This window comes from Aythya ferina, assembly GCF_964211825.1.
Source record: "Aythya ferina genome assembly, chromosome: 1".
NCBI lineage: Eukaryota > Metazoa > Chordata > Aves > Anseriformes > Anatidae > Aythya > Aythya ferina.
Window position 1 is genome coordinate 30453891 of NC_140296.1, and position 14853 is coordinate 30468743.

At 41.7% G+C, this 14853-nt stretch overlaps 1 protein-coding gene across 2 annotated transcripts in view; it reads right to left on the reverse strand.

The window, feature by feature from the left end:
- The window catches only part of GTF2F2 (general transcription factor IIF subunit 2), an 83424-nt gene that overhangs the window by 39453 nt on the left and 29118 nt on the right, over window positions 1–14853 (reverse strand). For both annotated transcript variants that reach the window (XM_084529939.1, XM_084529940.1), the window contains one exon: window positions 7344–7425. In XM_084529939.1, the coding sequence (XP_084386065.1) occupies window positions 7344–7425 (82 nt within the window). The remainder of the gene's footprint in view (window positions 1–7343; window positions 7426–14853) is intronic.

The window sequence follows — 14853 nt, forward strand, 5'->3', positions numbered from 1 at the left end:
CAGTGGTGACAGAATTAAAATAGCAGTGTGTATTTCCCTTAAGGCAATAAGCTGGTGTGTCTGTATGTAAGTGAAGACGTGGAAAATAGAAAGCTTGAAAACCATCATTTTTATGGAATTGTTAAATTTTGCTTAAAACGAACCTACGTAAGAAATATTTTAGGCATTTGTCCCTTCTAGTCATTTATGCTTCTTTCAAGCTGTGAAAAGTAACTTTCTGCAGAAGAGATTTTGTGAAAAATAACACTGAAAATTATTTAACTAGAAAGGTAGATCTGTGCCACACTAGAGTTTACAAGTTCCTTTTACAACATTGGCAACTTTCAGCACAACTTGCTGGCCTCTGATAATTCGGTCTCATTTTCCCTATCCAGCTAATCTGGGGGTAAAAAAAGTGAGTTGAAGAATTCTGGATTACTAAAATTTAAGGTATTTTACAACACAACTCTAAAAACAAAACAAAACAAGAAAACCCCACAAAACTTACTATTCTTTTTCACTTTATGGTTTTCATTTGAATTCAGTTCCCAAGACATTTTTAAAAACGTCCCAGACTTGGGCACTGGCAGGTGACTGCATAATATTCTCCCTCTGCAAACGTTTCTGGATTGTGTCTGCGTACTAACTGACGCAGTGTTTCAACATCATGTATGAGTATCTGAGGTTCTCGGAGAATGAAAGATTCTCCCATAATAAGAAATGCTGTAATTAATTTCTAAAGCTGGGATCTTTTCCACCCACAGAGCCTGTGAGGAGCACAGGAGATACCTCCGCTTGCTTCCCACATGGCGCAGCTGGCCCTATGGGACTTGAGCAGTTGAGCTCCTGCTGGAATTTTGCCCATGTCTCAAGAAATTAAAGCACTCTAGCTCACAGGGAACCCCAGTTTGAGAAGCACTGGAGCTCTACAAACAGACATTCCTGCAAAAAAAGAACCAGAAACAGAGGATGGATGGTTTGTCATCCGTGAACTTGTTCTGAACACGGTTATACCCCAAGTAACAAGCGCTACTTGGAGGGTACGTGCTACCTGTCACTCTTCTGACAGTTGTTTCGGTGTCGTTTTGTCAAAAAAAAAAATCAGCAATCTTTGAATAAGACAGGAAATCAATACGGTACCAACAGAGCTCGCCACCTGGTGATTTTGCACCAGGGTAACTTTTTAGTACTCGGTGACATCACCCCAGTTTTGGAGCTCCTTGGCAGCAGGGGAGCTGTTGGATGATCCCAGTCTACTGATCTTCCCCAAATTGCAAATACCATCGGTAGTATGCGAACAAAGTTGCTTAAAAATAGAAGACGTACTGTGGTGCTGACATTCTACATATTGTGTAAATTTAAGCTCGTCAAGGCTGGTGGTTGCCAAAGCAGTTTTGCAGAACCCAGAACACCCGCGGTGCTCAGCGTGACGGGAGCATCTGGCACGGTGGCTGGGGAGAGATCCGTGTGCTTCCCCGGGCTCTGCTCTGCAACACAGAAACCTGAGATTAACATCTGAACTCTGCCCCCGACGGAGAAATGGCCTTCGGTACAGCAACGAGCTGTCCCACCTCCCCTGACAGGGTCAGTCATGCTGGTAAACAAATAAAAGAGAAGGTTAGTGTGGCTAATCACACGGGGTAAGTCATGACGCTCCCTTTTAGAGGTGTTCACCCACTATGCTGTGACATCCACGCTACAGATGGGAAGGAAGATGAAAAGAAGGAATCAGTGCTGCTTACGCCCTGGGAATGATGTCCCTAAGTGGTGGCCCTCCTGCTAACCAAATACCTCCTTGAAATTTGGTGAGCACCCTACTGGAAGAGACGTCTTTCTAAGTATTGTAGGGCTGGTAGCAGGAAGGTAAAAAGACCTCCAGCGCTGCATGACCCCAAAGATTTTAGTTCCCAGAGAAGGACTCTGTGTCAGTGACATTTAGGCTTGCTGGAAACACAAGTACCCAGAACTTGTGGTGCTGGGTGCTGGTACTGAAAGCGGCTTTTTTCAGCCTGAAGAAATTGGCTACGACCCCAGCCGGAACATATTACAGAGGGACTATTTTTAGCCCTGCCCCTTTCAGCAGATAACAAGGAAATGGATGCTTTTTGGCTAATTACCACAAAGGCAAACTAGATATGCTCTTAAATGCAACGCCCGTGCTAGCAGGGGAAGAGGAGCAGAGCAACCAGCAGAAGAGGAGCGCTGTTCCATGAAGCCTGTATGAAAGAAACACGGTGAGGAGAGCTCCACAGTTTCAACTATCGATTTCCTTCCCCAGAGAATGAGGAAAAATCCATGCAATATTTGCCATAAGCCCTTCTTAAATGCCCGCCCCTAAACATCTCAATTCTTTTTGAAAATGACCTTCATGCCAGGCTCCTCCAAAAAGCACAGGCAACATTCTGTATGCCAGCTGTGGAGACGCACGACAGCATCCCAGCAGTATCTCATCACACGACCGCAGTTCCAGAGAGATGCAGGCATGCCTATCACCTGGAATTGATAACATTTTAAGCCATGAAGAAGACACGTTTCATGCTGCACGGTAACAAAGCCATTTGAAGGCAAAAGAGAAAGGAGAAGGGGAGGTTACCCAGCAAGGAATCCCGCTTTGTTCATCCTGTGTCTCCGTGCATTTGCAAGGGGAAGGAAACTGAGATCCGACAATTACCTATGCAAAATTTAAGAGAGTAGCTGCTTTCCATAAGTAATATGATTCATATGCTAGGCAGTGTATTGAACAAAAGAAATTGATGTTTTTTTCTTTCTTCTCCTCAAATAGCCTGTATACACCGGGCTAAGAGAAGCTGAAGACAATGATGGGGCATAAAAGTTCTGTTGACCTATGCGAGTTTAAGAGAAATGTGATAAATTACCTGCTGTGTTACAAACAGTACGTTATTCCTAAAAATTACCTGCTGTGTTACAAACAGTACGTTATTCCTAATTTATTAGCATTATTATAATGGCAGAAGCAGCATCCAAAATGACAACTGTTTCAGATCACTGCACCAAATAGCATGGTAATGTAACAGGCCTATTAAAATCCAATCTCTGAAAAGCACTTGTAAGAACAGTAGAAGATGACACACAAAATGGAAGGGAAAAGAGAAAAGATCCTAAGATTACAATGCAATACGTAGCAAACCAACAAAATCAACTCCACCAACTCTGAACTGAGGAATAACTGCTCCTCCATGCTGCTCCACTCATCTCACTTTGACCCTCTTTTTCTAACTTGCTTCTCTTCCTTCCTTTATTCCAAAAATCTGAAAAAAATGGACCAAGAAATTAAGCATTTAAGACGTCGCAGTCCAATGGTTCACAACTAGAACGGTATTGGGTGAGTTGCTTAGAACATCTTAGGCAACACCTTCATGAACTAAGCTGAATTTCATTTCAAGCCGAAGAAACTGATCTCCAGTGCTCGAAAATCGTGGTGACACCGACTCCAGGAGACGCAGCCTCAGCTGGGCGTGAGAACGGCCTCCCACTGCAGGCAACCTGAGGAGCACGTCAGCTGCTGCGCAAAACGCACGCATTTCTTCATACATATTTATTTTGAAAGGGAATGCGCAGCCAACTGAGCACGTCTACCAAAATATATACGAAGTGGCATGCTGGTCAAATTATTCATTTTCTTTTCCTAGTAGGGGGTACGCGGGGAAAAAAAAAAAGGAGGAAAGAAAAAGCTGGCTTAATGTTCATTTTCAGCAATATTCTGAACTGTCAGTCAATACTCTCAGCAGTAGTTTTTGAGAAGACAAGCAAATAGTTCAGCTGGTCTACACTAATTACATTTCACTTGCCTGGCCTAGACCAGCAAATGTCAGGACTACTGGCAACCTATCTAATATGATTATAAAGAAATGTGGCTTTTCGAAGGTGGAAGATGATAAATTATTCCAGAACAGTGTATTTTGCCTAAAAGCCCCCAATACGTGTTTATTCCAGGAGTTTTTTTCTATGGATTTCCATCGCATTCTCTGTAGAAACCTTTGAACAGAAAAAGCAAGACGACACAAAATTCGTGTAACCTCATTACGAGCTGCCACGCTGGCAAACACCGCTTTCACTACTAATAATTCAAGTTGTATTTTAAGTTGTTTGAGAGAATCGTGGAGATTACAACCCCACTGCAGTTTTAAATGTCAAGTCTCGCCTTCCGAAATCTTTTTTCTGACTCCTTTTTTTTTAATCCGGCACGCAGTTTGGGAGAGTTCAGTAATTCAGATTACGTATACCTGAGCCAGAGCCTCCAAAAAACCTGTGAAAGGCAATCAGCGTTTGAGGAGAGCACTGAGAATGAAACAGGGACTGGGATTTTCTCCTAGTTTCTGCATGCCGTGCACTGCTGCTGGGGAAGCTCTATCAAACACCACATTCATCATCTACTTGAGCAGCACTTGCACGTGCCTTCAAAGCCTCCTCCGAGAGCTGTTAGTCTGGTACCCAGCTACCACCTTGCAATTGCTTGGGGGCCTCCTCTCTCCCTGTGCCCAGTTCTAGCCTCCTGGGGGCCCTCTCTCTTGGGGAAGTCATTAACTCCAAGGCAATGAAACGCTGGGACCACACAATGAAAGTAATGCAAATGAACATCTCTTAAGCTTAAGAGACAACATTAAGTGACAGACAACACCTCCTCGTGGTGTAAAGCCGACCACGGTGAGATGGAGAACATAATCCAGTTTGGGTGGGACCAGCTGAGCGGATCTGGAGACTGCCTAGGGGAAGGCAGCCTGCATAGGGTGCTGCGAGTGTTTCATGGCATTTGTTCCCCTTCTAGGGCCTGAAGTTCAGGGAAATGGAACAAATAAATCTGCCAACAACAAAGCTTGATAGTAAGTAACAAAACAGGTAATACCAAGTGAAGGTCACGCAACTTCTGTTCAACCTTTCTGGCAGGAGACCCCTCTGCACCTTGTATTTAAATGGTTCTGAACTGAAGCTGTCTACAGCCTTCCCATAATCAAACCTAAGGGAAAACCAGCCATCATCTGCTAGGCTTGACAACGTTTGCACCCCTATGCATGTGTCTAATTCTGTGCTTTCATTACCCATCCTAAAACCCACGTATCACACTCATCTCCCACCTAACTGCTGGCAGGCCCGTCACAAGACCATCGCTCCGTCCTCCAGTCAAAACTCGACAAAACAGGCCAGAAACCAAACGGGAGGCAGCACGTCGTCCCCATTAGCCTATTTCCTTGACCCAGATCCAGAGGGTAAAAGAGAAGGGATCCGTGTCTTCGTTCAATACCAGGGAGGCATCTAATTCCTTTTGGTCACTGCCAGCTCTCGGAAAACAAACGATGAGAGTTATTGGAGTGTGCAGCTTAACTTCATTTTCCAGGTCTCCTAAGTTTGAAGCAACTGCACTTATCATTTAATTTTATTTCCTTCCCAAAGTCAATTTGCTGTTGTAGCACTCGAAGCCTACACAACAGATTTGCTGTTTTCTCAATATTATCAATTCCACCTTTGGAGAGTCTCTCTCACGTACAGCACAATAGTAAATAAAAAAGGGAATAAAAATGGTTTAATATAACACAATTCTATAATTTATGTGGTTTATCTTCAATGCTCTCACTTTTATTTTTTTCCCCCAGTACAAATACACACTGCACCATGCTGAGGGTGGGAGAGAATAGGAAGGGAGTGAAAAGTTAGATTCTGCTGCTGAAATACCAGAAACGGTATTTGGACATAAACCAATTTCTTCTGAGGCTCTGACTGCTAGATCTGCTAAATCTCACGCTGATTTCCACCAGATGAGATTATTTTTTTCTTCTAACAACGTGCAAAGTTAGAAACTAGGCATAGACAGCCTGACAATTCCTCCACAGCAAAGGAAAAAAAAAAAAAAGGGTGCAGTCAGTTTTCAGCTTCTCAGTGCTTCAGTGCTTCCAAAGACAAAACCTGCTTTCATGGTTTGTATCTTTGTTGCTCCTGTAGGAGCTCCACACACAAAGAAAATCAGAGATCAGAAGGGGTACGCATGTGTTGAAAAATGTGAAGTTTGGGTAATGTTTCAGTTTGGTTTTGGCCTCCTGCTGTGGCCTTACCATGGAAGCTTTTCTGCTGAGGAACAGAAGGCTGTGTACAAAATGCAGAAAAGCGCTTGGATCAAGCAACCTGTGATTAAAACAATTATGAAGCAAATACATTGCACAGACGATATTCATATACATTTAAATTAGCCAGATTGAAATGAGTCCTGTTCTAGTAACATCGCCTTTGCTTCATACTCCATTTCACACTGATGACAAAAATCATGACAGCAATCAGAGAACACAGTCTGAAATGAACTAGCTCACTGCACATGAGCAAAGTTATGGCACTGATGTGCCAGCAGCTAGAACATAACGTCTCCGAATTGAATAAACACAATCAGGAAATACTGGAGCAGTTTGGATCGCAGAGGAAGTTAATAAAACATAAGATACTGTAAATGTGGTATACGATGCACAGCAAACAGATCAGGAATTGGGGAAAAACATCAAAACATCATTTTGCCTTTTCTGCATTTATTTTGAAGGTCTTTAAACCAAGTCTGTAACACTGGCAATTGTCTTTCTGAAATGTCCTGCCTTGCATTTCTCCATATACAACCAACTAACAACATAAGAGGATGATGTAATGAAAACTCACATTTAAAATATGTAAGTATGTATTTAATATAGTGCATGATTGAATCCCAAATCTGATTTATTAATAGAGAGCATCGCCAGTTAATTATGCAAATGATACATGAATCACATGGTGACTTCTAGATGCACTGCATGAAATTTTCCAAAGTCACTGAGACTGTAAAATTTGTCTTGTGATTTCCATGTCACCTCCATTACTTTTTCTATCAAGCATCCCAGTTTAGGTTGAGCACTTCTCCCTAAATTCTTTCCTATTCCGGCTATTTAAAATATCTTCCCAGAGGTGCTCTTTGTCTAGCATAGCAGAGTTTTAAGTGTTCAGTGGAATTGACTTTGGACAATCCACACAGACACCTATATACCAGAAGCTGGTCCTATAACCAGACAAACAAACCCTTAAGGCTTCAGTAAATTCTGTTTTGATCACATTTAAATACAGACATGCATTTATACGAGTGCTCTAATAAGAGTTTTGTACACAAAGAAACACACAAGTCCACATCACCCCACCAGACAACACCAGAGGGAGGCATAAGCCTCACGCCAGCCTCCATTCCTTTACCGTAAATCCACTCCAAAATCAAGAACAGTTCCAATCCTATATAAATCCTACATAAAACCACTAAAATGCTGAAGTTGTCCATCCCTAGGAAGACAATAATAAAAGCATCAACGTAAGATATTACATATCCATTTCTAATAGCGCTGTCCTACCTTTTCAGCTTCATGTAATTTTCACTAGCTGCAGGTCTGCATTCAGCACGTTGCACCACTATTCCTTCCAGGGAAAGTTTATCTAGTAGGAAAAAACAAAGCAAAATTGGACATTAAAATAAAAGTCACCAACATGGTCAATATTTGAATTCTGTTTCAGCATTCTAATTCAGCATTTAGGAAATATAATGTAAGTTCCCAAATCATATTCTGAAATCTCTGCTATTTTGACAGCGAAGAAAGAAGCAGGCAAAACATGCTTGCACAGCAGGTATCCCCAACACATCTTTATTTGGCCATCAGATGTTTTACATAGCAAGAATGAATCACAAAGATGAAATTTTAAATAAAAGGCTGGTAACTGGGCGGTCTTCCTTTCTTTAGATTGTTGCACTCAACTTACCTAGGAAGAGTTTTCCAAAAATGTGCATTGAATACAGTCACAGTGTCCAAGAAAAGAAAAAAAAAAAACAAAACACAGAGAACCTAACCACCAAAATATCCTAAAGTAACGGCATAAAAGATAAGTTTTAATTTCATTTTTACTTTCAGAAAAAAAATAATCATCTTATTATGATAAAAAACAAGTAATACATATGCTAACACTTGGGGAAAAAGAAATAAAATCTTGCTGTTCACAACAGAAGATCACCCACCAGGTTCTAGTCAATACTGCTCTCCCCACATTCACCTCTCTAACAGTCACTTTGTCATCCGATGTGAACACCTTTTTGCCTAAAGCAACAACGCCTACCAGAGCAGTAAGATAGTACCAGCCTACTCTAAAAGAAAAAAAAAAAGTTTAAAAGTCTGAAAACTGAGAGCAACTTTATGCAGAAAGGAAGAAAGAAATGGCCGTGGCAAAATATTTCTGGGGTCTGTATTTCTACTACAACGTTCTAGTGCATGGACGGGGGTGGTGGTGTCAAATTTTACCATTTCTTTTGGGTATAGCCAGTGCAATATGTGTAAAATGTACACCTTTGGAATAGCCTTGGATAACAAGAAAATATGAGTTTCTTCACTTTAATAGCTTGATTAACTCTCATGATCTGAGATTTCCTTCCAAAAGGCATTCTCGTCTTGCTGTTGGCGTAGGGTAGCACATCGTCACTGCCAGTTCCTGCTGACAATGTCACCGAAAGGACAGAAACATGTAGAAGAAGTGATGTCACGTAACACAAGGCTCTTTCTGAGATGCCTGTAATTTTTTTCCAATGCCTTATCGGCTGAAATATTACCACATCTGGAAATCTAAGCCTGCTCCCCCTGAATAATGCAGACAGCAATTACTTCAACACCAACTATTTAAAAAATGATTTAATTTAAAACTTCTTGCTTTGGCTTAGAAATTCACTAGATCCTTTTAAGGAAGAAGAATACCACGCTTTTGCAGGTAGTTTTGAACACAAAGCAACATTTTTATGAAAACATTTCTGTTGTTATTGATTCCTGAGGTTCATGAGGAAGAGAAACAACCCGGCCAATTTGCCTGAACTCCCGTGTACTACAGGCAATTAAATTTTATCTTCTTTCTTCTGCACAGAACCTAGCAACCTGCATGTGACTAAAGTGCTGCTAATATCGGTGCTTAATTTCTAATAGGAATTTGTCTCCAGCTTCTGGCATTCGGTTCTTATTATGTCTTTCTATACTATGCTAAAGAGCCTTTTAGTACCTGGTATTTTCACCCTGGGAAAGCGCTTTGACGTTGTAATCAAGTCACTTCTCAATCATCTTTTCAATAAATGAAGTAGTTAAAGCTCGTGCATTATCTCCCCATAAGGCACTTTATGCCACACTTAAAGTTTTGTGGTTCATATCTGCGCTTTGTTCAATCTTTCGCTGACATTTTACGAATATGGAGGCCAGAAAACGGATGTAATACTCCTGTACTCGTCCTGCCTAAACGAGAGATGGATATAAAATAACAGATAGAGGACATGAGGTTGCAATTTATCTCACCTCACCTTAGCCTTCGTAAGGTTATTCAGCAGACTGAATTCAAGAGAGGGAGGACGACTTTCAGAAGGCAATTCCCCCATCACTTTTAGGATTCAATGAACTGCCCCGTGTTGGTGGTTGCCCCCCAAGATCAATTGCTCTCTGAAAATCAAGCTCGATGGAGCTGAGTGCTGATTATATCACTAATGCATCTAGTTGGAGTCTTTCAAAACCTCGTGTTTTACCTCTGTGCTCTGCATTCCCCGTTCCTAGGTATGTAATTGCCTCTGGCTTGGTTAAAATGCATTTTCTTTAACCGGATTCTGTGAATTAAGTGATCCAGGTCACACCGTGACAGTCCTGCCATATTTATTCACCGTCTGACCAGCGTTTGTGTCAACCACGACACATCCTATAAGCAGGCATTTTCACTTCCTGCTGTCCCCCTTGCTAATGCTGGAGGAAGCCCTTCAAACTACAACCCAAGTGCCTTCCTACTGGTAATTGCCTTCTGATCACTGTCAGCGAGTTTTTCATCTTATTCCATGCTTGGTATTTCTTTTTTTTTTTTAAACAAAAAGCAGAACGTTTTAAGATTTCAGATTACGTGCAATACGAAATGCTAAGCAGGCTGCAAACGTGCTGGTGCTTCATGAGACGGACTTGTCAGCTCCAAAATAAACGACACTAGAAATAAAATACTAGAAATTAAATACCTGACTTGAATACTTGAAACTAGAAATGAAATACTTGACTGGAAAACCTTCATGTAAAGCCATGCTAGTCGTTTTATTGCTGTTCTCTTCTATCCACTCAACTCAATGACAATTTTTCCCTTGGTTTGCATGGAAAAAGGCTGATTAGCCCGTACTTACCCAAGCCATCTGGGCCAGTTGTCTAATACTGACAAGCCATTGTCGATCTCTGCACAAAATTCTTGCTGAATTTTCACAGAATCACAGAATTTCTAGGTTGGAAGAGACCTCAAGATCATCGAGTCCAACCTCTGACCTAACGCTAGCAGTCCCCACTAAACCATATCCCTAAGCTCTACATCTAAAGGTCTTTTAAAGACTTCCAGGGATGGTGACTCCACCACTTCCCTGGGCAGCCTGTTCCAATGCCTCACAACCATTTCGGTAAAGAAGTTTAAATCTTTTATTTTGAAGCCACACTCTTAAAATCTGAAGAATTAGTATCAGTGGACCAAATAGGTCCCCCACACCAACTATTCAGGAAGTGAAGCAACAGCTGTTTGAACCTACCCATTAACCATGCTTATCCTTAGTACTACCTCATGGTTTATGTCTTCAGAGATAACTTCTTTTAATTACCAATGGTCTGGACTTGGTTTTTAATGCTCCAGCTGCTTCCCAGTACAAGGCTGCCCACAGTGTCTGACAAGGTGGCCTTCCAGCTAGCCCAGCCTGCTGTCAAAACCCATCCCCTGTCCAGAAGCTGAGGGTTGTGTCCCACTTCCCCTGGACTCTCCTGGGGATTTGAAAACATCCAGAGATGCTATTGGAATAAATCTGCAAAGATGCACGCAAACTGCCAAATGCAAGGATCTAGTGAGGAAACACTATTTTTACTCCTTTCACAGCCTACTTAGCCTTAAATCACCAACTGATGCTTGGTAACTTCAGAAACAGGTCTCCTCTCACCTGCTGCAAGGCCAGAGCTGCAATGAAAAGACATGCAAAGTGCTATATGTCTGCCTTGACACTTTCGTATCACGTTAACCTAGAATCCAAAGGATGAATAAGGCTTGAAAGTAGCAATTTCCCTTTAAAAATACCTCAGTTCCTCAGGTATCCTTCACTCAGAGGGTGGTGAGGCCCTGGCACAGGCTGCCCAGAGAAGCTGTGGATGCCCCATCCGTGGAGGTGCTCAAGGCCAGGCTGGATGGGGCTTTGGGCATGTGGGAGGTGTCCCTGCCCATGGCAGGGGGCTGGATCTAGATGATCTTTAAGGTCCCTTCCAAAGCCCACTTAGTCCATGGTTCCATGAAAACACTTAAGGAAATCTTAGTAAACAGGCACTGGAGAAATTTATTGGAACGATGCAGAAGATGTTTTTATTTTATTTTTTGAGAGAAAGAAAGAAAGAGACAGCTTGCCTTGCAGATTTTTTGTGGTAATTTTTCTGTCCGACTGCACCTAGCTCTAATTTTCAGCCCCTAGATCTTGTTAGACCTGTAATTGCTCAGTTGAAGAGCTGGGAATAAAAGTTTTCTGCCCATCCAGGCACTTACATACTCTCACCCTCTATTAAGCCTAACAAACCATGTTTCCTCAAATCTTCTAATAGCCATGTTTTTCAGCTTAATTGGTCTGAGAAATTTCCCTTTATTACCATCTCTCCTGAGCCGTCATCCTCACAGGCAGGCTTGATGGTGGATGGGACAGGATCCAGTTTGCTGACCACTTCCCACAGCAGTTCCCTTCAGTTGTTGGGGACGCATCCACTGCCCACAGGCCAGAGCCTTTGCCCTACCTCTCCCACAAGCATATGGACTGCAAGCTCCACCTATGGTGTATTCCTAGGCATAAAAATTCCTACTTGGCCATATTAAGATACCCTACCCGGCTACCCAAATGATTGTGCATCAGTAAGCGTCTCCTTGTCTACTACATTCCCAGTCTATATCATCTCCAGACTTTATCAGTAGCTGTCTCCTGCTGACTAAAAATAAATAGGACTGAGAACCCAAACCACAGCAACACTTTAGAGATAATTCGCTGCTTAAATGCACCAGTTTGAAACCTGGCAGATAATTCTGGTATTTTATGTAATTGTGTAATTTATATAATTTTTGTATTTTGACAAATGGGACCTACTCAGAGATTTAACGGGAAAAAAAAACACTACCTCCTTGCTGAACAAATTGCAAAAACAACAAGGAAAAGGTACAGTCCCTTTTCCTTCCACCCACATTGATTAGCATTATATTACTCTCCCTTAATCTTCAACTAATTGACTTCCAAGTCAGATGTTCTACTGTTTCTCATAGTCACTTTCTGTTCCTGAGTACCTGAGTCGTCCGATTTACCTTTCAAACACTGGCACAGGATTTGTTTCTTCAGTCCTGGAGCACTGCAGTGCTCAAAATTTACTGAAAAATATCAACAGCAACTGCTGATGGAGTTTCCTAGACAGCTCCTTTAAAACTCTTGAATGCAAATTGTTCAGACTTCCTCGTTTGAAGTTCTTCAATTTTAATTAGCGTGTAGAGCTTGTCTTCAACAGCTGTTAAGCAACATCCTGGAGTTATTACTGGGATGAGAATGCCTGTGCTACTGTTACTGTGAGACAGTAACTATTGAACGGTTTAATTATCCCACAACCTGGCCAATTTTCTGTGTTATGACATTAAATAACTACCACATTGCCTTGATAACCCAAACAGACTTTATTAGGAGGGTTTCCTAACACACTTCTAAAATTCCCCACCTCTTTCAGCTGTAGAGTTCTCCTCATAGCCTTTTGTGCTGTAATAAATAAAAATAGCTGTTTTCTGTAACCTGGGTCATTTGCCCTGATAACAGTCTCTCCGTGAAGCTGATGTTGTTCAGATGCATGAGTAAGCTCAACCCTTGGTAAACCACTGACTTCTCTGTCATGTGCTCCAGCACTGAATCCTCAGCTCCACTGAGCGCTACTTCCAGACCAGGAGGTTCAGGAGGAGAAGGAAGCTGAGGAGGAGCAAGGTTGGTTTTTCTCCAAAAGGAAGCACATATCACAAAATGAGGGGCAGATCCCTGCCCTGCTTCTCAGATTTGATTTTCTGTGTAGCTGACAGATAGCAGCACTGCAATTTTCACTGTCTCTGGGCTGGCTTGCCTGAGAAGAAGCTGAACTAGTGTGATAGCGCCGCTTGAATGGCCAACCCCAGCAACCAGGTGACACAGCAGCGATTTGTGAAGCGATGGTTATTTTGGGATTGCTACCTACCCACAGCAGCAAGCACAACTCAGCTGTACAGGGCAGAAACAGGCAGCTCACTGACGGCACGGGACAGCATTCAGCAGCAAGTCGCTCCCTCCCGATCCATTTGGAAGCAGAAAGGACCAAGACACACCGAGCACATCTCACTGCTCTCCCGGTGCACCACGCAAAGACTCTGGGGTGAAAAGACTGGGGAAAACGTCTCTAAAGTTGTGAACCTTTACCAAAATGAACTTCTGGACAATATTTTAGAGGGAGAACAAAAAGGGGAAAAAAGGAAATTCCGTTTTTCTAGACAAACACCTTCAAAATATCCTTTTCACAGAGATGTGCCTGTTTCAAATTTCATGTTACAGACGCGTGTGAAGTAAAGTTACATGGGGTTTGTTGCAATGAAAGTTTTACGTCAACTCCACATTTTTCAAGCCTCAAAGGTTTGAATGTAAATATTCATGATCTCCACAGCATATTTGCCACATCAGATAGACTTTGAATATTTTAGTGGTTCATATGATAAAATGATTTTGCGTGATCTTTCGAAGAATACGTACTCATTCGGGAAAGTAGAAAATTTCAACTGCAAGTGTTAAAACATTCAGAAGATTATGTAAAATGTAGAGAGATCAGCTTGCCACAAAAAAAAAAAAAAAAAAGAATCATACCCTTTAGAAACCCCAGCTCTCCTTCGAAATCCCTGCTTACTTCTGCCAGGACATCACTTTTCAGCTCCAAAGCATTTTAAGATCACAGCGTAAGGCAAAAACGTCATAAAAATGATTTTCTTAGGGTTTAACAGCCACTAACGTGGTTCAATGCTGTAGCTCTATATGATTTAAGTACGTTAACCAAATTTTCCATCATTTGACATTAAACTGAATTTGAACAGAAGCCTCTTGTAATGCAAAAAAAAAAAAAAAAAAAAAAAAAAAAGAAATACTTAAAACTATTCTGTTCTTTCATTTCCTTGATTATTCACTCAATAATTACGAAATAAGTTAATTTTGGAAAAAAGTCTAAATGTTTAAAAAAATCGGAAGAAATTAGTTGAAATCTCTGACTGAAGCAATACTAAACACTTCAATGGCATCAAAGAGTTAAAAATAAAACCATGACTAATTCCTGATAAATCAAATCTAATGAATAATATCTTCCTAATATATCACATACAGCAGCAGAAAAAAAAATAGCGTATCAGTGCTAGGGACACCCTGGCAAGTAGAATAGCGAGTAAAAAAAAAAAAAAGTGCATTTATTTCTACTAGATTCAGTTACCAATTAATAAAATATTACAGTGATGACTCCACGGTATCAATAAACAGCCTTAGAGACAGTGGGAGCGGTATGAATAATATCTTTAGGAATAGGGTAGAAGAATTGAAGGGATAATCTGTCTCTCTGTCGTTAATTGTGCAAAGCAGGAGGAATCTACCTGTAAAAGTGAACAATAGATCTGGAAGAAGATGGGATCTCCTCCCCGCGTCCAGCCCGAGGTAGGTGCTCGCTCCTGCCCCTGCTTTGGCTGCATGCAGCTCCCCCCTCCCTGTCCCCAAGGAAATGCACACACAGAGGAGTGCAGAGCTTGCCCTTCCCTGCTCCGAGCTGCCAGTGCTTAAAGGGG